Here is a 24,907-nt window from a genome sequence, read left to right on the forward strand (position 1 = left end):
TAGAGCATCTCCATATCCATCAGAAGGAGAACAACGACTCGCAATTCCTAAAAACTATCAAAATTCCCAAAAACTGATGAAAATGGTGGTTCTGCCCAGGGTGAAAACGGCTCCCAATCCCAAAAAATGGGAGGTGAAAAAACACCCCCTTGCCTTCCTTTATATAGGGACTTTGGGAGTGGGCTCCCAAAATCCAGTCATCATGCGGGCTCCCAAAATCTTTCACTTACATGTGGGACATAGAGGAGATATGATTGATGACGATGACCACCCATATGCTGAACCTTCTACATCGTCCCCCTGTGAACCGTCTTCGATGCCCTGCCGTCCTTCGGCCAAATCTGGTCGTGTTCGGCTTCACCCATCGTCCCGTCGCCATTCCCCGCCCCCATCGTTGTGTGTTTCATCATGAATAAGGTCATCGAGCTCCCGAGTTTCCGCCACGCCATTGACAATGGGAGCTTCAATTTGGGAGCCCCTCCACCATCCCGCCTCTGTACATCGCCGGTACTGTCTCACCGCTCTCACAACCTCCACTGATGCCTAGCTTCCGATGTCATCTTCTGTTACGCTCTGCCGCCTACGTTCGTCGACATCGATGTAGAAGACCTACATGAGGTTTGTGGCTGTTCGCCGGCGATTGGGAGTGCCTCGCGAGGCTACGGCATTGTCGCCACCATCTCGCACTACACCTCCCGCAATGTGCTCGACGCATTACGTCGGTGCCTTTGCGCTACCACCACAATGCGAGAGCCACCAGCTTTCGTTCGACCGCGAGATTCCAGCCGGTACACGACGGTGATCACGTCAGAGTGCCACCAGATTAGGCTAGACACCTTCGACATGGCAAGGTACATAGAAGTTCATTTGGAGCACGGGCATGCAGAGTTAGAGTTCTACACGGCGAGGCGTGCGGGGAAGAAGAAGACACTCGAGGAGGAAAGACGAGGTTGACCCCTTTACGGTGAAGGAGGATGAGATCGACAATCCATTCTATATGGAGGTGTTGATTGGGAGGCCCTAGCGCGGAAGGGGGATGCCTAGTTGCTTCTTTGTTCGAATGTAGATGATCAGAATGGTAGAGTTGTCTATGTTTAGGGTTATCAAACTACTAATACAGTTTATGATCTATGCTTAAATGTATCAAATGGATTTCTATGTTTTATGTGGAATCACCTATATGTTTGAATGTGTTAACCGAAACTATAGTTTCACGGAACAAATACAGTTTTTCTATGAGTTTGTTTTTCTCCTTTCAATGAGATGCTTTTATAAAAACATTGACCAAAAGGGGAATAATCTCTCCCTTGGCTATACGTTGTTAGGTAGAAATGAGACTCTCCCCGCGAATGAACGCTAGGATGATAACTCAATTAAAGTTCGCTCCTCCCGCAAAATTACCGCGAGATGGGGATTCAAACCCGGGTGGACTGGTTGCGCACTGGCCTTGCCTTGCCATTGAGCTAGAACTCAGTTCTCATGAGATGCTCTTATGAAGGTCTTACACAGTAGCTCAAAGTAATAAAATGGCACGTAGATAATTAAGTTCACATATAAGTTACAGAGAGCGCGCACATACAGTTGCGCATTATGGTACGTAGTCTATGATTAAACTCCTTAGATAAGTAACCGCTACAAGAGCAACACAAATCAAACAAAGTTCAAACCTTAACCAGTGGCACTGCACGCACTTGCGTGCAAATTGATATCGTTTCATTAGCCTGCACTTACCCAGAGACGGCCAGGTGCGACGACGTACGTGTTTTTGTCTCGCTTGATTGATAGCACGCCTGCTCCGGTCGATCAGGCGTCCATGCGCGCCGGGTACTGGTCGACGCAGTCCAGCCACGGGCTCCTGGACGGGCGGCGCACGCGGCGGACGGCGCGCCACACGGCGCTGTTGCACTTGAACCCGGAGCCGAAGGCGAGCTGCCAGACGCGGTCACCGCGGCGGACGCGTCCCTTGGCCTCCAGGTACGCCAGCTCGTACCAGATGCTGCTGCTGGACGTGTTGCCGAACCTGTGCAGCGCGGCGCGGGAGGCCTCCAGGTCTGTGTCGCGGAGGCCCAGGTTGCTCTGCAGGTGCTCCAGCACGTCGCGGCTCGCCGCGTGCATGCAGAAGTGCTCGAAAGCGCGCTTGAAGTCCGGGATGTACGGCGCGGCCGCCGAGGTGCCCCCTTCGGCCGTGGGCGGTGGCGGCGTGGATGTCTTGGACGGGTACAGGTGGCGGAACAGCACGCCGGCGAAGAAGAGGAGCTGCTCGGAGAACGGGAGCACGAGCGGGCCGAGGGTGGTGATGTTGGTCTTGAGCGCGTGGCCCCCGACCTCCACCAGGTCTCGGCTGATGGACAGGCCCTTGATCCGCTGCTCGTCCTCCTCCTGGTACACGGACCGGAAGCTGCGGTCGTCGGCGCCCTTGTGCGTGCGCACCACGTGCTCCAGCTGGTACTTCGCGCGACGGAAGTCCCGGCGCCGGTTCGACAGCAGCACGGCGGCACACCCGGCGCGGAAGAATGCGTTCGGGATGAGCATGGACCGGCGCTTCCCGGCGTACCAGGTGAAGGACACCGCCTCGGTGCTCACCACGACGGCGAGCCCTGCACCGCTGGCCTGCAGCATGTCGCGGGCCAGGTCGATGGAGATGACACCCGCGCTGCAGCCCGTGCCGCCGAGGTTGTAGCTGAGGATGTTGCCGCGCATCTTGTAGTGGTTGACGATCATGGCGGAGAGGGATGGCGTCGGGTTGAAGAGGCTGCAGTTGACGACGAGCACGCCGACGTCCTTGGGGCGGACGTGGCACTTCTCGAAGAGCTCGTCGAGCGCAGCGAACATGGCGGCAGAGGCCTCGGCACGGCCTTCCTTCATGGTGGCGCAGTTGGCGTCGGGCTGGAAGACGCAGCGCGGCATGTAGGACTCGTCCCCGATGCCGGACTTGGCCAGCAGCCGCGCCTGGAACGCCAGGCTCTCCTCGTCGAACTTGCCCGACTTGCGCGCAAGATCAATGAACTCCGCCTTGGAGACCTGCAAGCACACCACACAGTTTTTGGATTCAGGAAATGAGAGAGAACCAACCCTGCTATCAATTACTCAAAAACAAGTTTACGAGATGTTGAATGTCGTTCATTTTAATCTCATTTGATTTTCCCTGGATTGGATCACATCATGGAATCACACCGATCGGTTACGCCTCGCCGTCATCCGTGTCCAGCTGACCCCAGATCACAAGGTGAAAATGACGCTCACTCATTTGTGCAATAAATAAATATATGTGCAACACTAGTACGATTTGCAAACAAAAACTTGATTTTTTGAGAAATAAAAAAAAACTTTTCTTTGGAGGGTCATTGATTGTGCGTGTGCCGGATCTGCCAACCGTCTTTGATGACCAGCCGACGTATCCCAGCCGAAAACTCCACCAGCTCGATCCATGATCAATCGTCATAACTTCTGGGCCGCCCACTCATTCACATGGGCTGACCGGGCCCACGGGCCATAATTGGCCTGCTAATTAACTCCCAAGCTACTAAGTAGTACTAGTAGAAGTAATTTATCACGATGTGAGGGGCGTCTCCACAAAGTCTAGCCACTGGCATGGAGTACCCAATACCAATCGTTGACTCGTACTCCTTTTTAGTCTGACCAGTCTACATTAAAATCACCCGTATACATTTAAATCGTTAACGCGTGGCATGTCATACCGTCAGTGTTACTCAGTTTTTGCGAAATTAATAGTCTCTGATTGGTGGCAGTTGGCACGTACCAGAGGCTACTAATGGAAGCACTGGGGCAGGTATGACATGTATATATTGCGATTACTTCGTAGTATTTCGTTTTCTCTACCATATATATGTGTCCATTTTATCTTAAGCTACGCTCTTCCGGTAGTACAATGCAATATTTTTTTAACGGGGGCAAAAGTTTACCATAATCTATTAATTAACAAGAAGTTTGACAAGAATGTAAACAAGATCACTACAACGGATTACTCTTGTCACCAAACAGTACAATAGGTTCAAGTAGTTGCCTAACAGAAAAGGTGAAAGAGATGTATTCAGCCTATTTTTCGTTATCTTGTCGGCCAAACATGCATGAGAGTAACTCTTACTGCCAAAAAACAAAAGGACAGTAACTCTAAATCGACATGCACTGCACCAGTATGCAAATCACAGGAATAAAGTAAACTGAAATCCATGTAATGCATCTTCGAATCTTTGCTGTTTTCTTGGCCACATAGGTATTACTCTACTTTTTTTTACCTATATAATTTCACTACCATGTATGCTTGATTATCACAGCTGCATACCGCGTTGCATTCTTCTGAGTACTCAAGCATCTTAGCTGAAGACCAAGTAATATTTCTATACTAAGAACAAGGCAACTAACTAAATCCTAAAGTTTTCTCGAACATGTTTTCTTTTGTCACATGTTAGGCTCGTTCAGAAGATGGCTAGATCAGTACGCGAAGGTATTCCAGAGGATTCGATATATGCCTCACGCCAAGTTCATGTGTGCAGTGCCAAACGTACGTGACTTGGAAATCATGTCAACCTCAAGATAATGGAAAAAAAATTTAAAAAGCTAATAATAAGTATCTACTTAATTCTAACATTTTTGTCTGATCTAACTGTCCTTGAAAATTTGTCTGATCTACATACAAAATGCGATCTACTTACGGTTTTAATCCTCACAAAAATATCCAACTAAAACATAGTTTCGCCGGACATTAGCATGTACGGAGTAGTATTGAGTATACAAAAAATCATATGTGTACATATAACCTTGATGCAAGTATATACAGCAATCTCAATGTAAATATGTAATTAAGCATTCGTATGAGAGAGAAGATGAGTTAATTTACCTTGAGTTCGTCCGCGGGCTTGTATGTTGCGAAGTCGATGAGGTAGATGGGCCTGGGCCTGGACATGATGTAGACGGAGATGGTGAAGGCGAGGACGGCGAGGAAGGCGAGCACGGTGGCGAGGTCGTAGGTGGCCTCGTCCCAGACCTTGCGCCACAGCTCGTCGCGGCTGAGGCTGCCGACCTCGGCGCCGCAGACGAGCACGATGACCGGGATGGTGGCCAGGTACACGCCGTGGCTGAGGAGGTAGTGGTACCCCAGCTTGACGTACTTGAGGTTCACCGACTGCAAGAAGTCCGGCAGCCGGCGGCGCACGCGCACCGAGAAGGTCGGCGAGCCGGCGTCCGGGCCCGACGGCTCCACGCCGCGGTTGACGATCTCGGTCGACAGCAGCGCCTGCTCCTCCCGCGCCATGACTGAGGTGGGATACCAACGAGGTGCGGTAGTGTGATGAGGTGAGAAGGGGGCGGAGGTGTTCAGATATAGAGGGAGGTGGTGCTGGGGTTGGGGAGGAGATGGTGGGTGAGCGGGTTGTTGGGTGGCAGTTAATGCCATTGAGGGAGCAAAGCTAGGAAGGAGTGAGCCAGAGTGGGGGGAGAAGTGTGCAGCTCCTAGCTTGGGCATGGTGTTCACATTCATTCATTCATGCATGGACACACATGCATCTCTTGCTCTGAAGCTGACATGTTGTCCCGGAGCACAGAGCACAACATGTGCAAGACCAATGCTTGCAGAGAGGAAAATGTGCAAGGTAATTGCTTTCTTGTGCGTGTCACGCTTCAGTTCCGTGCGTTCTGCGTTTGGATTATGTGACACTAAAAGTTTGTTACTTAATTTCATCTACTATTTGTTAGTATGTTGAAAGAACATAAACTAATACATGTGCTTTACTGCCTTAGTACACTCGAAGGTGCATTTTGCATTTGGGGTCTGGAACACTAAAAGTTTCTTTTCTTCTGCTCAGTCCGATCCATAATACTAGTTGCTGCGGATTTAGCTCAAATCTGAGCAAATTTGAACTAAAGCCACAAGAAGTATTATGGATCGGATGGAATATCTGTTTTGTTGAAAGAACATGGACTTTACTACATTGGAGGCATTGGTGTTGAAGGTGAGCTGATTTTTATGTCTGAAAAGTGTACTCCTAGCAAGATGAAGTGAATTGGATCTGGCATTTGTGCAGCAGGCCGGCTAGCTAAGCTAGGACCTTATTGATTGCATGATGGCAGAATGAAGATGGTCATCAGATTTCATTTCATGGACGGCCTCTTTATTAGGTAGCTAGAGTAGCACCATGCATGCATGCATCACCACTGTCAGCGAATCCAGTTAAACAGGGCTGTTCCTGCCACTGCCAACACATGCATCTTCATTAGTCACCGTACGCGAAAATAGTTAGGAGATCTCAATGCCGATCAGATTTCGGAAACTCAAATAGTCCGTTTTGGTTCGTTTTAGTGAGTAGTGACCCGTGAACCGGCCGGAGCAATGGCGGAGGCAGAAAATAACTGGAGGCTGGGCAGACCTTCACAAAAAGAAGAATTTCCTCTCCCCAATTATGATAAACACTTTTGCCAAATGAGTAATATACATATGTAACCAATATTTCTCAAATTAGGGATAGAAATTATTTTTCTCAAATTTTGGAGTGGGCCATGGCCTACCAGGCCCACCCTGTGCGTCCACCCCTCGGCCGGAGGCCCATGTCCATTTGCGGGTGGCAGCGCACCCAAAGACATCTCACAATGGTCCGCGGCACAAGAATTCTAGGCTATTTTTCATTTTTTTAACACAAAGATAATATTGTGAAATAAACAAATAGAAAGCCATAGGTAATAGAATATCATAATAATAGCATCTTAGTTCATAAAACAAATACAAAGTTATTGGGCATAGTTTGTTACAATCATTAGAAATAGAAATGAATAGCAGTAGTAACTACTGGTTTCCAACATGATTGCGCATATGTTGAAACAAAATATTCAAGAGGCGGATGTGAGTTCGATCTCGCATTTCACGGTGCACATAAAGAAAATCTGCTAACTCTCCCGTTGATTACGGCTCAGGCGCAACCAAATCACCTAAAAAGTTTCCAGCCTTGGTCATACACGTTGTTATCGTGCTCCTCCTCAACTATCATGTTGTGCATGATCACACAAGCAGTTATGACCTCCCACATTGTCTCCTTGCTCCATCTCCTAGCATGGCGCCGAACAATAGCCCAACGAGATTGGTGCACACCAAATGCCCGCTCCACATCATTCCTAGCAGCTTCTTGCTATTTAACAAACCTACTTTCTTTCTCTTCTTTAGGATCGCGGATTGTCTTCACAAATGTGGACCAACGAAGATATACAATCGGCTAAACAACACCCTTTTTCATGGTGGTGGCCATCGATATCATAGTTGACCATTGGAACATCAACCTTCACAAGTCGAGAGAACTCCGGAGATCTCTAAAGCACATTGATGTCATTGTGAGAGCCTGCCATGCCGAAAAAGAGCGTCAAATCTAGAGATCTTGAGATGCAACCGCCTCAAGTATGACGGTGCACCCTTCCGCATGGCCATGGCATTGCCCTTATAACGCAAATGGACAGTTCTTCCATTCTGCATGCAATCTACGCTTCCAAGCATATCCAGAGATCCTATTGACTGATGGATTGACTCCTCGAAATAGGGTTTTCCCCTGCTTTATAAATAAAGCAACAATCACTGGTGGATTGACTAAGAGCCATATAGTGTCAGCATCATTGGGTTACCTCAAGTATTCATCTGCAAAACACATGAACAACTGCTTTGCAGGACCTGTACATTGACTCAAAACAAGTGGACTCGCTCATGCGAATGTACTCATCCACTAGATCACCGGTAACTTCATACACAAGCATCCTCGCGGCCGAGAACATCTAAGGAAAGAGGTGCCTTGAACAAGGGATCAGTCTGATGAGAGTAGTCCCGCCTGAGTTGGTCATGACCGGCCTCTCGCTTGCAGTCCTTCCCTGCGGCACGTCCCATGGTCGAGCCCCTATACATTTGTACTTGGTTTTCTTCATGCTCATGGACAACAAGATCCACGGCCGCCATGATCTCGCTATCATAACCAGACTCGTCTGATGATGTGTCAATGGCATTGTCGTAGAAAAACTCGTCTAAACTATCCGCCATGAAATATAGTAGAATACACCGCACTACGAGCACTGTTTTTCACATGTACGCACTAAAAATAGTGGACTGCGAGGCCTGTGAATTACCTTCTTGGACAGTGAAGTCTTTCGTCGAATAGGTTGCGGGCATAGGGGGCACATAGGCATATACGGCTCTATTGCCACACCAAGGCCACCCGATAACAGCGGAGAGATGCCACGTTAGAGAAATTCCAATAGTATAACCAACTGTTGGCTATAACAAGATGCCATGTCATCACATAGCTAACATGTACAATAGTTCGCTATAAAAGCATGTATAATAAGTCCTAATCAGCTAGCTACAATGATTAAAATAATATATTGTTGCCTAGTTGGAGGAGAGAGAGGAGGAGAGAGAAGAGGAGTGGGCTCTTAAGACTACTCAGAGCAATTCCAATAGAACAGTCAACTGCTGGCTATAACAAGATGCCATGTCACTTGTATTCATCATATAGCTAACATGTATAATAGTTGGCTATACTAATAAAGTACTTTACTAACATATGGTCCACATTTCACTCTCACAAAGTGTCTAGGAGCACGTGCAAAAGCTGGCTATTGCATAGTAGCCCACCTCCCTTTTCTCTCCTCTTCTCTCTCTTCCAACTCATCTAAAATATATTATTTAATGTTTTATAGTCAGCTGACTGGACTATATTGTACTTGCTCTTATGGCCGAAACCGGTGGCCGAATCTGCGGCGGCAGAGTGGCGATAGGGGAGGTGGGGAGGGTTGCGCGGGTCGGCTGTGTATCTTCCTGGGGCGGACAAAACGGCAGCACGAAGCGGACACGCGGGCTGTCCATTTGACCGCAAAGAAAACCTAAATATAGGTGGAAAATACGCCGAAATGCATCAGTCCGCGGGGCGTAATCCGTTTACGGGTCGCCATTGATCCTTGCTTGCCCTCCAGACCACGCAGACAGCAACGGACACAGACTATCTTCCTGCGAGCCGTCGTTGGAGGTGCCCTCAGTCTCTTCTGCCATGCTCGATGGCTTGTCGTAGATCAAATGTGTGATCGAGCTTCGAGTCTTTGACAGTCTGAAACGGTCAAGACCATGTTCATTGTGAAAGGAGCTGGAACAGTCTGAACTTTGAACTCGGCCAGCAACGATTAACTACTCTCTCGCCACCAAAAAATACATTTATTTATGGTACGACTATGTGTAATCTACATATACACAGTTGGGAGTTGGACTTCCAAAACATTACTACTCGAAAAGCGACCTCTCTCTTTCTAGTGCTCGTAGTTGCAAATCATGATCGTGGACATGGTCCCTGCTCCCACCTCGTCGTTATCACGCAATTGAAGGGGAAATTTTCAGTCAAGATCGCAACGACGACGACCTACGAATCAATCAAACGGCACAAAAGGGGATTAGCACGAGCGGTTTTTGTATTTTCAGATGCAGACATCTCTACTACTATTGCAAATTTTCAGGCCGCAGTGTCCTGCAGAAGTGCAGATTGCAGCTACACCCCTTCAATTTGGCGTGGCGCTGGTTCCTATATTCAGTACGCCCGGCAGTACGCCGGCCAAAATGGTGCAGCCTCAACTGACAGAGGGACGATGGTCTGATGCGGTGATGCTAGCTACCAGCAACAGGATAGGAAGAAACCTCCGCCTTGTTCCAACTCCCAACAAGAAACCATGGAGAAAATGATGGGATCCTTGAAGAGGCCGTATGAAGAGATCAAACGAGAGAAGGAGACGATGTTTTTGTGCTGGTCACGCGATCTGATGAACCGACCACCGTACCGCCATTGTTAGGCTGTGCGTGCAACTGCGAAGCCTTGAATAAGGATCATGGCTCCATCCTCCAGATACGCGTCTCGTCTGGTATGGCCGGTCGGGCAGTGTGGCTGGCTGGATGGGAGATGTGCAGTAGGAACAGAACATTCATGGTTGCACCCATCCAGGAAATAAATTGGGGAGGCTGTCTTGCCGTGCACCCCCATGTGGTAGCATTAAGCCGAGCCTCTGATCACCATGTGAGCATGTTTGGAGGAGCAGAGCCAAGGGTGGATGAATAATCTCTGACTATTTCCGGCCAGTGAATGCGTGCTCAAGTGTGAAGTTCTTTTCTGATGAAAAAACAAGCATAGTATACTCTGTCAGGAATAATATACTCCATCTTGAAACTTACGGAAACACTTCAGATGCAGTGAGAAATAGTATCCATGTTCTCTAATTTTGCCATATGTGGGTATATAAGTGGATTCTCTTTTAGCTACACGCACAAAAAATAGTAATTTCTGGAACTTATTAATCAGTATGCTAGGACAAGAGAAGCCAGTACGGTAGGATGGCATCTGACACCACTTTAAACCCCAAGGAAATTGAGCTGGCCAGTGTGAGATTGCATATAGTAGGGTACACAAGACGAAAATATGCCAGGCAATATCATAACTCAAGATACCCATGGCTTAGCCAGATTGATGAGACTATTTCAATATATGTTGTTGGGTGCCTTTCTTTTTCATATTAAGAGAGAAAGAAAGATTCACAGCCCCTTTTCGCTGTAACTGCAACGGAATGGACAGTGGAGTACCACTGCCCTGTACAGTACTGGCCTTATTACAGCTTATATTATCAAACAACAAAACAAACTGAGGGGACCAAATATCTACTGAAATAAGCCCAATGGTTCACAGGCTGTTGCTAACAAACAAAACAGTGTGCACTTAATAAGACACATCAGCTCTGGCAAAATTATAGCACCAACAACATAGCAAGAATCAGGCTGAGATTTCTCAAATTATAGCACCAACAACATAGCAAGAATCAGGCTGAGATTTCTCAAGGAATTTCATTCTACGGTGAGAGTTTTGTCATGAGCGTTTGAGTTCAAATTCAACAATGGCTACAAGTATTGGATAAAATAGAATAATCGATAACCCTGAGCATCCAAATCGTAGCCGCCATTGTTGTTTTCCTTGGTATCCCAAAGCCTTTGGCGATGGAATGCTGCACCCTGAACTATTCGGGCTGATGCTTGGATTATTCGTGGTAGGAGGGCCGGAGTCTCTGGGGTACACAAGAAACTACTCCCTCCGATCCATCAAGTAATATGGATCGGAGGGAGTAGCAATCATGACTTTATTTTGTATGTTTTTCTTTTGGCTCTGTACTTAATGTTGCACTTTTACCTATGCTATATTGACCTCTAATCAAATGCGGTAATAGTGAGTGAAGATATTTCCTATCGTTATATCAAAGGGGAAAGAAGAGGGTTGAGAGACATGTGGACGAAGTGCTTGGAAAAGAAGGAATGTGAGAGTGAGAATTTCAAAGAAACTCTGTTGGATGGAGAAGACCCTTCCACCTCCTCCTACCATTAACTTTCTTGTGATCCATCATCCTACTAGCTAGAGAGATTAGAAGGAAGCAAGTGGTTGATTATAAACCAAATAGTGAAATGGAGTATCGGAAGTTTTGAAACCCTGGGTTATTCACCAACCAATCTGAGTTGGAGAAAATTGCACGAATGGGAGATTCTGCACATTGGTTTAAATAAAAAAAAAACTATGAGAGAGTGTGCTCATGAAGAAAATACAAAGTGGCCCAACCAAAGATCGTCCACTTTGTCGTCATATGGAATAACCCCGAACACTTTGAGAAGTTATGGGGATCGTAGACAAGAATAATCTCTACATTATGGAATATCAACATGACATGAGTGGTGAAATCATCATGCGGTTCTATGCAACGCTTTACTTTGATGATGATGCAAAGACGATGTATTTTGATGACTTATGAAACCTAATACCATGCCACTTTCAATGATCTTTCTCATTTCATGGGCCTCCAATGTTATGAAGAGTTGAAGACACACATTCCTAAAATATCCACTTCATTGATGCTATGAAGGGCAAGAATCTCAATGGATATATGACAATTTCTTTGTATGTAAAAGGTGTGCAAACCTAGCTAGAATGTCTTCATTATTTGTGAGCATGGTGAAGATTTTTCATCACACCCTCACACCCAAGGCTAGGGATTATTTAAATGGGAGGAACTATTACCCTAGTCTCCTTTGGCACTTGCAATATGATCATCCACTTAATGTCATGAAATTCATATTGAATGAGACATGCCTCGCTATGACCGAACAAAGTTATTCACTCCCATTTTGATCCCTTCATTCAAACCCTTATGGTGGAGTGACTAAACTTTATTTTTTCAAAGAGGCCAAGCATGACTATTACAATATGATGGTTTAGAATCCCAAGGTGACCAAGAAGTCAAAATGTGGATGTACCAACGTCTTCTATATATTGGACTTTCTCCAAGGATAAGAAGTAGGAAGTAAGTGTTATGGCCAATGCTCACAAGTAACTCTTTGACATTTGCACCCGCCAAGAACAAGAGGCATGTGGAGCTCTACCGCAAGGCAAATATTCTTGTTTCCTCTTATGGATTGGAGACTAAAAAAGTTAGCATCTCTTTTGGGAAGATTTTGCGCTGATTGAAAAGATAATGACGATTATGAAGACAAGGGTAAGGATGCACATGATTCTTTTTTTGTTTTTGCAGTAAGGACAAGGATGATTGATTTCTTTGGGAGCTCTAGTGAAAGTGCATCTAGCCCACATGTGTGGTTTTGTAAATTACGACCCTCTTGGACTAATGATTTCATTGATATTTATATGAATCAACATTTCATAGTTGGTACACTAAGGATATTAGATGGACTCGATAAAAATGCCACTAGAGTGAAGTGATGCATCAGGAGCATTAAGTTTAGGAGATAAAAATATATTATGATTGAGAAGAGTTTACCCACGATTGACCAAGTTTTGACAAAGTTCAGGAGATAAAAATATATTATGAATCAAGGGTAAGGATGCTCAAGATGTTATATGAAAAAGATTGAGTGATGACCGAATTGTCCATGGTTAATTAAAGAATGATCAGAAGAGAATTGAGTTTTGGTGATCAATTCTTGCAGCAATATAGTGAAGTGCAGAATTTCTTATGGCTTTCAAGAGATTATTGTGGATACTGAAGAAGAGAAAGATTATCAAGACGAAGTCTGGGGATTGGGATCAAGATGATGAACACAAAACATAAATGATGTACCGCATGAGATCAAGTGATGTAATGGTATAATAACTAGATGTGAATCACACTCTGTAACCTAAACCATGGGTGATGTATTTGATATTTATATGTGGGTTAGGGGCCCCTCAAGGAGTTGTATCAAAAAAAAGTAAGATCCTATGTAGCCCATGTGAGGATGACATCAAGTGGAGATGGTAACTAAGGTTGAGAAGAGCAAGTTCAAGATAAGCAACTCCGAGCAAATGTATACTTGAAGCTTGCGGATCATTTGATGATAATGAACATGTGAAGATGTGCTTAAGATCATACATTTGAGACAGTGCAATACTCTACGAGAGGAATGCAATGGGATAGATGGTATAGGGTTGCATGCGCCCAAAAGTGATGACTCAATTGTCCCCTTGTCTATAGGGATCTTGTGGCATACACCTGCTACGACTCCTGTGTTATAGCCACCCCTTTCTTTTGACTGCCTCCCAGACCGACGGAAGAAGGGAAATTACAGAAGGGGCCAATGAATATGTAGATTGCTCACGCATTTGCATGTTTTGCATCCTCCTTCTTAAGGACTTACTCTTTCTTAGTTAATCTTGGGTGTTTCTCTATGTCAGGATCTTGAGTCTTGACCTTGTTGTTAATTTTAAAACGAGTCGACGATCATCGAAATTGGTGTTCGAAAGAGGACGAAGTATCCTAGATCAAACTTAGCTGCAGCAAAATACCAGAAGATATGCTTATGTCTATTTCCTCCAGAATTAAGGAAAATGCCCACAAAACCATCCCTGTTGCTAGGCAGCCTTTGTTTGCCAAAAACTTCCCTGGCCACACACAAATTTTGCTCCGGGGCAAAGGAAAATGATACGATCAACATCCTCCACCGGTCCACCCCATAGCAAACACACAAAATATCCCCAGGCAAGCCACGCAGGGCCAGCTGCGAAGCAGATTGAGTCTGCCACCTAAAATACATCCATAAGATTTTTTTTGTTCGTTTCAAAGGAGAGTTAGTCTTCCACATATCCAGCATTCTTAGATCTCTTGTACCAGGGTTCAACATAAATCTGTACAAGGACCTAGCAGTGAACACCTTCTTTCTCTCGAGGCTCCATTTGACAAGGTCCTCATCCCCGACAGGCTCACATCTGCAAGCAGCACACTCAAAACCTGTCATTCCTGTACTTCCCCAGGCCCAAAGGATCTTTTAAAAGACAGCCCCCAAGACCGCCCATCAAAAACTTCTGCAATAGTTTTATCCTGTTGCTCACAACAAGAGAAACCTAATGCAAAACAAGTTTTGAAGGGGCAATCACCCAATCAGACATCAAGCCGAAAGAAAACTCTCCTGCCATTCCCGACCTCATATGAGGTTTCTTTTTGGAACCAGAACTTAATTTTATGAAGAGTTCTCCAAAACTGGGACCCGGATCTGGCAACTAAGATCATTGTCTAGAACAATTGGATCAAGATGAAGAATTTAACATTGTCTGTCAAGCTGTTCCAGCCAGCCTGGTTTCAGTAACCTTTTGGATGTCCAGTATAATCACGACAGCATGAAAAATTCAAGATACATAAATGCAAGAGTATTATATCAATTTGAGGTTTTCTCATACGTAGACTTTGAAGTGTTATTCGGTATAGGCTTATTAATTGGTATCTTTGGCATGCAAGAAAATCACTATGTCGTTACAGATTCCATTCTTGCAAAATGAGTTGTTCTTGTTTTTATAGAACGAAATTGATGTGAATTTTTTTAAAAAAAATTGCAAGTGACACAGAGAAGTACTCCCTCTGGTCGTGTTTAATCGACACAGACATAGTAGGTGTATAAGCTGTTTTCGATTCACACTTTGCGTCAATTTTATCCGACCGGAGGGATTAGTTATGTACATATCTGAATTTGGAATCCATTACTTCCTGGACTGCTGAAATCAGAAAAAGCTATGGGTTACTTCAGAGTAGGTTGTTCGATAATTTCATAACTTGAGTACAGGGTGTGTTGATGTAAACAAGACACACTAATTTTCTAGAAGAAAAGGCAGAGCCAGCTTAGATGCCAGCCCGATATATCCTGTTTAAGCTTGGGGGCTAGCACATGAGACACCAAGTTTCCTAGTAAAATATGAGCTCGGGGAAAATCTCCAGCTACTAGACAGAAACCAAGCACAGCTCTTCCTCCGGTCACAAGCACTTGTCAGCTCAATTTCAGGAACCAGAAAAACAAAAATGTTTTGTATACCACCAGGGTACTAACTAGATTTCACTGACACATCCTCTGTATAATCACTTAGATCGCCTAAATCCATCTCATCATCATCTGCAAGAGTACCATCATCCAATACATCGTCTGAATCTTCACTTTCGACATTCAATATATCATCATCATCACCACCAAACAAATTGTCATCTGAATCAGAAGACTCGTGAACTTTCCCAATATTCTTGTTCTTTCCTCTATAACCAGTAAGTTGAAGGACCTTCTCTTTCCACCTTACCAACGGGGCCTTCTTTACCAACTCTGTCCCATCATATGCCTCTGTCAAGAACACGCTCAGCCGCTTCCCCCTCTCAGACACATAAAAGATACCATAATGCTTCAGTAGCAATCTCATCAGCTTCTGCGGCATAACAAACTCACGACGGAAATGCGTGAGGTGATCAGTTACCAGCCTCTTCTCCAGTGTGAAGCTCAGTATCTCATGCATCACAGCAACCGCCCTCTTGTCGAACTCCTGTGATCCAGGGGTCAATCCTGTCGCCTCTGCATAAGGGGATAGGTAAGATGTCTTCTGAAACTGTTCAGTATTACCAGTTTTCACATAGTGATGAGCTTTCCCCCTAAATTTGTAGTAGCTTTTGAAATCTGGTGGGAACTTCATATGGAATGGAAGTGAGAGCTCTCCTGGCGCACCAGCATTAGACTTGGCATTTGTGTCGCCGGCCAATGCTGCCACATTCTTCTCATGCTCGGTGACTGCCCAGTCTGGGTTCCAGGAAACTAGCTCCAAGTAGTCACCATCCTCCAGCGTGACCAGCCTGAAAAGCTCAGGGAACATGTGCACCCACCGCGTCCGAAAATTGTGGGGAAGCCCCATGTCACGCCGGAAATGCGCGATCTTGTCGACGGGCAGGCGCCGTCCCACCGACATCATGAGCAGCCTCGCCACGTACTGGGCGGCCGTGCGCGAGTGCTCCTCCAGAAGGCGCGCCTCCTCCTCGACGAGCGCCTCGGCCTGCGGCGAGAGGCCGGCCCACATGACGCCGCGGCCGTCGCGGCAGACTTGGAAGAGCTGCGGCGAGCGGTGCACGAAGTGGGCCACCTTGTGCGGCTTGGCGAGGCCGAGCTGCGGGCGCAGGATCTCGAGGCGCTTGAGAGGGGTGACGTGCTCCTCCTCCGTCTTGAGCGCGTCCAGCACCGTGAGCACCTTGGAGACCACCTTGCAGCGCTCGATGACCACCTCCAGGTCGTTCACGCGCTTCTTCTTGCTCCGCTCCATCACGCTCCGGCCACGCGTCATTGATCGCGCGGGAGATAGCTGCGAGGGGCAGCGCGTCTGGCCGTGGCGGCGGAGCAGCTCGGCCAGGCAATTGCGCGAACACGTGACGCGCATGGCGTACGAGGCCGCCGGAAGCGACTGGGGGAGGAGTAACAGAAACTGGATGAAACCGTCCGGCGAGGAATGGGATCGAGCTCCGCGGCTGACCTGCTGCGAGCGGGGGAGGTGGCGGAGGATGGCGGGAGGCTCGGGGAGCCGGAGGCCGGAGCGGTGAAGAAGGCGCCGCGGAGCTGCGGACACGAGAGCTAGAGGGCCAAGACTCCAAGACCTCTTAAGAGGCTAGAAAATGGCGGGCTAGGACCAACCTGAACTGCACCGGCCCAAATAAACCCAAATGAACCGGCCCACCTAAAAAAGCAAAGCCTTCGTGTGCTTTCCCCGTCGCATAGCCGCCGGCTTTCTGCCACTCACTGCCGACACTTTCGCCGTCGCATAGCCGCCGTCGCACTGGTGCACCACACCATGGCATATCCGGGGCTGCTATATAAGGCGGCGCGACCGGCGCAAGGTCTCACCCACCTCTCTTCCTCGCACTCTGCACTCCTACGCTTCCCCACCTCGCCATTCCGTCGAGCACCTCTCGAGCAATACCGGCGGCGCCAGCGGCCATGGAAGACAGCGGTGCGAGGGTGGCGGCGGTGCAGCAGCTTATGGCAGCCAAGGCCAAGTCCGGGAAGAGCTTCTCCGAGATCGGAGCCGAGACGGGGCTCACCAACGTGTACGTCGCGCAGCTGCTGCGCCGCCAGGCGCAGCTCAAGCCCGACACGGCGGCCAAGCTGCGGGCGGCCATCCCGGCGCTAACCGATGACCTCGTGGAGCTCATGATGCAGCCGCCCTTCCGGTCGTATAACCCGGACATGGTCCACGAGCCCGCCATATACAGGTCCCTGGTTGCTTCCTTATCATCACAGTTTCCCAATGCAGCATGATATAGTAAAGCAAGATAATAACCTGTTCTGTTGCCTTGTTGGTGTCGAAACATCAACCAGCTTTAGCTTCTCCTCACTGCTAGTATGATGGTTTGTGTTGTCTCTAATCTTTCATTATTTAACGGTTACAGTGGTGTATTTCGTTGAATACAGACTGAATGAAGCTATCATGCATTTTGGAGAGAGCATCAAGGCAATCATCAATGAGGACTTTGGTGATGGAATGTAAGACATTCGCATTTTTTTTTTTTGATGCTCCTTTCTCTCCTCCAACTGTCAGAGAGTTCACAAGCGCCAAACAAAAATAGATGGGTTGACCGATGGGAAGTTAACCTACATTTAGCCCTCCTCTCTACATTTAGACCGCAGTTTAGAGCAAAGCGTGAACTCCGTTTCTAACCATAAATAAGGTTGACTCAAACCAGACTGGGTTGATATGACAAAAAAAAAATCTTTGTAAAAGTTTATAAGCCCATTTTGGTGTTTTCATTTAATTTATTTTGACCGTACATTAATAACTTCGCATACAGCTGACACAACATTCGTCACAATTTCAGATTATTTGGATTCCAGCACGATTTTTTGTTTTGAAGATTCTCAATAAACTTTTCTAACTGTCTCAAATTTGCCAATTCTGAATCCAAAGATGGTGTTCATTTCCATGATATTTTGTTGTAGTACAATCCATGAAATTCCAAACAGTAACCCCTTGCAAAGTTGACCTGATATCTTACCGTTTTCATTTGCAGCATGTCGGCCATAGACTTCTACTGTACAGTTGACAAAGTTAAAGGGGCTGATGGAAAAGATCGTGCAGTGATCACATTTGATGGGAAGTATCTGCCTCACACTGAACAGGTTTGTAATTTCTTCAGATGTTCTCTATTTCTGATAACCTCAAGGTGCTACTTTGCATATATTGAATGAAGTGCCATTGCAGAGCCATGATTCAATAGATTTCAGTTCCATTGCAGTCTATAGGAGTTTGGAGGGAGAAGCTATAGGAAAAAAAACACTCCGAGCCAAGCCAGAAATTGCTAAAGTTTACCAAAGATAAAATCCCCATCCCCTGGGCAGCCTCCCTGGGTACCTGGGGTCTGTCTCAGAACAGTTTATTTAATTCCTGAAGTTCTGCTAGTTTTGATACAAGTTACTTCATTTTTCGTTTTGTATGACTACCAGTGAATCTTAGTTAGATAGCTACTGAATGAAGAGACAGAGCTACAGATCTATTTCTAATATGCGTATCTAGATGCGTTTTAGTGTATAGACATATGTGAATCTAGACAAATCTGTGACATCTAATTTGGGACTATGGGAGTAGTTTATATACCATAAGGTACCATGCTTCTGGCTTGCCTGAATTTCACTGTTCTAAGTAGTTTTTTTTCCCTCAAATCTGCAGAAATCTGCAAATATGATGTCAAAGTTGGCCCGCAATGCACCTTGAGACAATGAGGTGGCTGCTGCTGTCGAAGGGACAATGTATTTCGCCTGCTAGTATGCTATGTAATGTCTGCTTATACTTCAGACATGGAAAGAACCAGGCATGTCCCTTTTCTAGTCTGAACTATCGACCAAATAAACAGTGGTAATATATAGTATGTAATGTGTGCTTGTACTATGGATTTGGAAGAGCATTGAACGTGCCCTTCCTTGTCTGAATGGTCGACTAAATAAAACTGGTGACATAGTTTACCATTCCTGCTTGTTACAGTGGCATTTTAGTTTGTAATTCCTGCTCGTACTTCAGACTTGGAGAACTATGCATGTGTTCTAGTCCGAATTATCGAAAACACATAAACTAACTTGTATTGATGTGCACATGAATTGTCTCTCTTTTGAAGTAAATCTATAGTTTGGTACGACCCCTGAAATACCAGCATATTTCATGAACCACCGTCTTATTTGCGACTGCACAACATGGCGAACCAAGTCATAGATTTTGTGGTTATCAGCAAATGATGGTATTTTCAGTAAGATGTGCTAATCAAAAGGAGCAGGAAAAGGAAATATATTAAATGTTGTTTTTGTGATGAAATTGAGACTATAGATCATATTTTCTTTGATTGTAAGATTGCTACATATTTATGGGGGTTGTTGAAATGTGCCACTGGAATAGTTGATGTGCCAAAGCACTTTCATGAGATAAATGTCTGGATTATTTTTTTCTGTTAAACCTAGGAATTTGATAGCTATGGGTGTAGCTGTGCTAATCTAGCCACCTTGGAAGATTAGAAATGTAGTTTTATGTCATGTTTACAATTATAAATTTATAATCCTACTAGTGTGGTGTATCAGGCTTCGCGTTGGATTAGCTTATGGGCTGAGTTGCAGAAAACAAACGCCCAGCAGTGCCAACCAGGGGTCTGGCAAAAGTGGCTTCTGAATTCTTCAACAGGCAATCAGGCTGTGGCGCTGTGCTCCAATGACAAGGAGGATAGGCGTTGGCTGAACTTGCCTGATGTTGGGGAGTTCTTGGCCTGAAGAGGAAAGTTAATTGTTTCTCCTGGCGGGAGGGAGCAGATTCTCCGGTCGATTTAGCACAAAACATTCCCTATTATATACTCGGCAAGACATTGTATTGTATTTTTTTGAATCCCTTTTGGTTCGGTTAGTTGTCTGGGTAGAATAGATTGGTGCTTCTTCCTGATGCTTTGGATTGTAAAAACTTTGGAACTTTTTTTTTTAAACGAGGCAAGACTTGCCATTTTCATTAATATAGAAGAATGGGTGGCCGGTTTATTAACAGAAAACCAGCCAAAAACCTTGGTACTTTGGTTTCATGTGAATGAAATCGGGAGCGTGAGCTCCTCATTTCGAAAAGAGAACTCATAGATTTTGTACAATGAATTAGCACAGTGAACGACAAAGAATCAATGATTGGATTTAGTTACTTCCTGTCAAGGTACTTCCTCCTTCCTAAATTAGAATGCCTAATTTTGTTTTGTCAAAGTCAAATCTTAAAAGTCATTATGTAGATTGTAACGTGTGGTGATCAGAGAAAATATTTAGCTATAAATAGGTGGTCGACATGAATTACACATTCGGAAGTCCATTTTGAGTAGTGTGGAATTGTGGATGCACCCCCTGCTGGAAAAACATATTTTAAAATATCTAAAAATTTCGAAAAAAAAATCAAGGTTTACTTCCAGATATTATATGGCTGCACATGAAGTGTCACGGAAAAATGTTATTTTTTGTGGCATGTGCAAAAAGACAATTTACATGCTCCAAAATAGATGTTCAGAGACATTCTTTCAGTCCTTTTACATAGGCCACCCAAAATGTTTTTTCCTGCAATACCTTTGTGACCTATAATAGTGTGACCTATAATGTTTTTTTCCTGCAATACCTTACATGAGTGTGTATCACAATGCGGGTCTAGACAAAGTGCAAACAATAACAAACACGAATCTTTAAGCAGAAACAAAATCCAACGGTAGAACACGTGACTAAGACATAAGCTATATCTCGCTAGCTGAAACTTAGCAATTCCAATATTTTTATAATCAATAGGTGTAGTATGAGCCAAAATACCGCATCGGGCTATAACTAAGGAAGCGATTATGAAACGGTAACACCCGATCAACAATTTTGGTGTCCAATGCAGTGATTAGTATCAGTCGATGGACTCTCCTTCCAAGTCTCACCTGGAAGATAATTAACGAGACGTCGGTATTGTTTAAGCATGCCGAATTACAAGCCAGTGACTGTTAGGCAGAGCATCGGCCGGTGATTAGCAGATCATCAGTAAGAACCCGGCCGCGCCGTCATGTAAATGTGCATGTATACGTAGTAGTACATACTTAGGCAGAGCGCGCGCGCGCGTCGTCTTCGTCCCTACGCCTGGTCGCGCTCTGGACGCGGGGTGGGCGGCTCCTGGGGCTCCGGCTCTGCGTTGAGGTCGAGGGCGATGCTGGCGGGACGCCGTGGCGGCGTGGCGTTGCCGGCCACCGGCAGTTGCTGCTGCCGCAGCGCCGGAACCGCCGCCGGCGTCGGAGCGGGCTGCGCGAAGTCCGCCATGGAGAAGCTGGGGCGCCACGGCGCCGGCATGTGCGTGGGAGTTTGGGTCCCCGCTCGGGCGCCGGCGCCGGAGACGGGGTGGCGGGAGGCGTCGAGCATGCGGCGGTGGCGGTGGAGGATGGCGTAGAACTCCTCGACATCGGCGTCGGACACCTCGTCGACGGCGGCAGCGGCAGCGGCCGGGCGCTTGCGCTTGCCCGCGGTGGTGGGCGGATCCATGGCGGCAGCCAAGCGAGATAGCTTAGGATTGGACGTTTGGTGCGTCTTGGAGGATTCTTTCAGAAGCTAAGTCGCAGAAAGATATATGGCGCGCGCGGAAAGAGAATCGCAGGCAAACATTCTGAAATCTCAAAAGATTTAGTACACTCAACCATGACTTGAGTAGCGCGGCAACGAGGACATGTCCCCGGGAGAATGGCATGGGAAGACGTCACCGACGGCGATCCGGTGTGTCGTGGTCTGCCTCCGTCGGGAAAAGGTTGGCTCCCGAAGGGTCGCGGCCGTTAGTCCGTTAGACGTCTATCTTTCGAAGATGCCACCTGAAACAAACAGAAAGGACTTTCAAAATGCACAGGAGTAGAGTGCAAAACAAATCGATGTTTTGGGTAAGAGGTCCATGGAATCTTACAAATTAAAGGAGTGGGCTCAGAATGGCCAGTGTACTGGCGTGACGCTCCACGAGACCTATCCGGTGAAACCATCACCCAAACAGTGTGAAAGATATGAAAGCAGTGTGCGGAGGCAACTGCTCTAAATTTTTTGTTGGAAGAACCTTGCACGCACTCACACTATTGGCCATTGTCAATTGCCGTTGCAGCCGAGATGCTCACACGTACTAGAGAAGAAGAAAGACCTCCACTGTCACAACTTGTGGTACCCATCTCGATTGCTTTCGTGGCACCATTGAGCTCCACTAAGATTGCGAAACCTGATGGCATGGCTAAAGTACTCGCAAAACGAGTTCTACACACACCACACAACACAGATCATTGCAACAGGTTACATATCATAAGCACCTAACAAGCTCTTGGTTGTGCAAATTTTCATCCTACTATGTCTATATTTGTACACTACCTAATGTGGACATTAACCTTCGAATACCCAACATTAGTCTACCTCCCTTGGCTCAATTAGGGGCCCACGAAGATTTTCCAAAGACTAAGGTAGGCCCATACATCGGTTCCAACAAAGGAGACCTACTAGGAGGCGGATTCTTGATGGACAAGGCAAGAAGACGTCAATACATATTAGATCTCATTGTAACCTAGTCGAGTTCGGACAGGACTATCGGGACCTGGCCTGCTATATAAAGACCAGGAGAGGGCCTGCCGAGCAACAAGAACAACAGTACATAGAACCATCGCAACTTAGAGCACAAACCAAGAATCCTTGCCTCTCGGCGAGTCGACCATAGCAGCCTATCGGCTACCCCATTGTAACCCGCCATATTTGATAAGTCAAGATCATACAAGCAGGATGTAAGGATTTTACCTCATCGAGGGCCCCGAACCTGGGTAAATCTCTCTCCCCGTTTGTTTGGTATCCGATGTCTCGTGCTAGCTTGCAGGATTCCATCAACCCTAAGCCCCTCATGTGCGCATTGCCGAGGAGCTCCCTCGTCAATTGCCGCCGTCTGTGGGAACACTACTAGTACAAGGCACTTCATCGGCTGCTCCGATCATGTCGGCTACGTCTTCGCCGGCATCACCGATACCATCGGCTCCGTCATCATCGAATTCGAGGAATTCAATTCATGGCGGATCCCTCGTGTTCACTCCGCACACCGACGCGTCACGCTTGGCCCCTTTGGGGCTGCGCGGCGGCATGTACATGACGTTTGGCAGCGTCCACTTCATCGTCGACTCCAGAGGTTTCCTTCGGCTCCGAGGCTCGATTGCGCTTGGCATGGAAAAGGCTGCGACTCCATCAACGGTCACTGTTCCATCATCAACCACAACAGATCTACCATGTTTGCTCAGCAACAACGGCGAAAGTAGTCAAAGGTGTCTGAGTAGCATCGGGAGTAGGCAGGAGCACCGAAAGAGGAGAAGGGATCTCCACTATGAGGCAATTGACCGTGCTGCCAGTCGTACCTGTCAAAACAGCAATCAGGATGACGGGCAATATGGCAAGCGATCAACCATAAGCCGCAACTGACAAATTCGCCTCCCTTAGACGCCTCACCTGCCGGCTCAGAGCAACTAGTCACCCCATGTTACTTGCACGTTTACATCGACCAAAAAGACAACATCGAGAAGGCATCGCATCTGCTCAAGGATTGTCGGCAATTCCTCGATATCCAGAAGCTATGCGAAAAATTAAGGTCCAACTCCGAAGCACTGGCGCACCCGACGAAACAGGGTATAGCTGCCTTTATTCTATCACCCAAGCCGCAGGAATGTTCACACGCGCCAGCCGAAGTTTTCCCTGTATCGCGAGGACAGGTGAATATGATCCACAAAGCTGGCATCTCCAAAAGAGAATCCAAGAAATTTACACGGGAGATAAAACTTGCAGAGGTGGCCATGACAAGTTTACCCGAATACATCGACTGGTCAGATCAAAGCACCCTGTTTAGCAGAGCAGATCATCCGGCAGTTGTACCGAGGCCTGGTCACGTTGCCCTAGTACTCGAAGCATAGATTGGTGGATTCAACATGAGTAAGGTCTTCATGGATGGAGGCATTTGCCTAAACCTCCTGTTTGCAAGCACAATGAAGGCAATGGGTATGATAGTCGATATGTTAAAAGAATCTGACACACGTTTTCACGGTATTATCCCGGTACTATACCAGATGGCTATGGCAGGAGTCAGTGTTATGGGTGCGGCGATAGCAGGAAGAGAGATAGCACCACAACCCGAAAGTGCTCCACGCCGGAGCAGCCCAAGGCAAAATAGTCCCCGACATACTGTGGCAACAACGCGAGATGCTCGAAGAGAAGGCGACGCAAGGAACACAGTAGCTCAAGCTCGAGTTGACAGAGCACGTGAGGAAAGAAGTCAAGAAACCAGAACACGTGGAAATCTTCGTACACCGGAAGATAGCGATGAGGACTTGTGCGGACTCCCTTGCTTTACCCGAAGGGTTCGCAAAACTCAAGTGCCCACTAGCTTCAAATTACCCGATAACTATAAAAAGTTCGACAGGATGCAAGATCTAGAGGATTGGTTAGCCGATTATCTGGAGACAACAAAGTTGATGGGTGGAACAAGAGCAACAGATATGCAAAGCATTCAGGTCCACCTGAGTGGAGCCGCAAGATCCTGGATGAAGAAGCTGCCAG

The 24,907-nt window shown here is 46.6% G+C and overlaps 4 protein-coding genes across 4 annotated transcripts; 1 reads left to right on the forward strand and 3 right to left on the reverse strand.

Moving 5' to 3' along the window:
* Nucleotides 1–1,519: 1,519 nt before the first annotated feature.
* On the reverse strand, nt 1,520–5,348 carry LOC127301358 (3-ketoacyl-CoA synthase 10). The gene is made up of 2 exons (XM_051331583.1): nt 4,859–5,348; nt 1,520–3,021 (listed from the first exon to the last, which is right to left on the reverse strand). Exons 1-2 carry the CDS (start codon nt 5,270–5,272, stop codon nt 1,804–1,806), a joined length of 1,632 nt encoding a protein of 543 aa, XP_051187543.1. The 5' UTR covers nt 5,273–5,348; the 3' UTR covers nt 1,520–1,803.
* Nucleotides 5,349–15,033: 9,685 nt separating this feature from the next.
* On the reverse strand, nt 15,034–16,919 carry LOC127301359 (protein WHAT'S THIS FACTOR 1, chloroplastic). Its single transcript, XM_051331584.2, has one exon. The coding sequence runs from the start codon at nt 16,719–16,721 to the stop codon at nt 15,360–15,362; it is 1,362 nt and encodes a 453-aa protein (XP_051187544.1). The 5' UTR covers nt 16,722–16,919; the 3' UTR covers nt 15,034–15,359.
* Nucleotides 16,920–17,162: 243 nt separating this feature from the next.
* Nucleotides 17,163–19,305, forward strand: LOC127301360 (cyanate hydratase). The gene is made up of 4 exons (XM_051331585.2): nt 17,163–17,550; nt 17,750–17,821; nt 18,346–18,454; nt 19,002–19,305. Exons 1-4 carry the CDS (start codon nt 17,276–17,278, stop codon nt 19,044–19,046), a joined length of 501 nt encoding a protein of 166 aa, XP_051187545.1. The 5' UTR covers nt 17,163–17,275; the 3' UTR covers nt 19,047–19,305.
* Nucleotides 19,306–21,076: 1,771 nt separating this feature from the next.
* Nucleotides 21,077–21,941, reverse strand: LOC127298133 (protein NEGATIVE REGULATOR OF RESISTANCE-like). The gene has a single exon (XM_051328077.2). The coding sequence runs from the start codon at nt 21,839–21,841 to the stop codon at nt 21,440–21,442; it is 402 nt and encodes a 133-aa protein (XP_051184037.1). The 5' UTR covers nt 21,842–21,941; the 3' UTR covers nt 21,077–21,439.
* Nucleotides 21,942–24,907: the final 2,966 nt, after the last annotated feature.

This window comes from Lolium perenne, chromosome 4, assembly GCF_019359855.2.
Source record: "Lolium perenne isolate Kyuss_39 chromosome 4, Kyuss_2.0, whole genome shotgun sequence".
NCBI lineage: Eukaryota > Viridiplantae > Streptophyta > Magnoliopsida > Poales > Poaceae > Lolium > Lolium perenne.

Excerpts from the sequence above, each read along its gene's own strand:
- LOC127301358 (XM_051331583.1), bottom strand. The coding sequence starts at position 5,272 with ATGGCGCGGGAGGAGCAGGCGCTGCTGTCGACCGAGATCGTCAACCGC. Across the intron at positions 3,022-4,858 it reads AGCCCGCGGACGAACTCAAG|GTCTCCAAGGCGGAGTTCAT; the intron begins GTAAATTAACTC and ends GTGTGCTTGCAG.
- LOC127301359 (XM_051331584.2), bottom strand. The coding sequence starts at position 16,721 with ATGCGCGTCACGTGTTCGCGCAATTGCCTGGCCGAGCTGCTCCGCCGC.
- LOC127301360 (XM_051331585.2), top strand. The coding sequence starts at position 17,276 with ATGGAAGACAGCGGTGCGAGGGTGGCGGCGGTGCAGCAGCTTATGGCA. Across the intron at positions 17,551-17,749 it reads CACGAGCCCGCCATATACAG|ACTGAATGAAGCTATCATGC; the intron begins GTCCCTGGTTGC and ends CGTTGAATACAG. Across the intron at positions 18,455-19,001 it reads ATCTGCCTCACACTGAACAG|AAATCTGCAAATATGATGTC; the intron begins GTTTGTAATTTC and ends TCAAATCTGCAG.
- LOC127298133 (XM_051328077.2), bottom strand. The coding sequence starts at position 21,841 with ATGGATCCGCCCACCACCGCGGGCAAGCGCAAGCGCCCGGCCGCTGCC.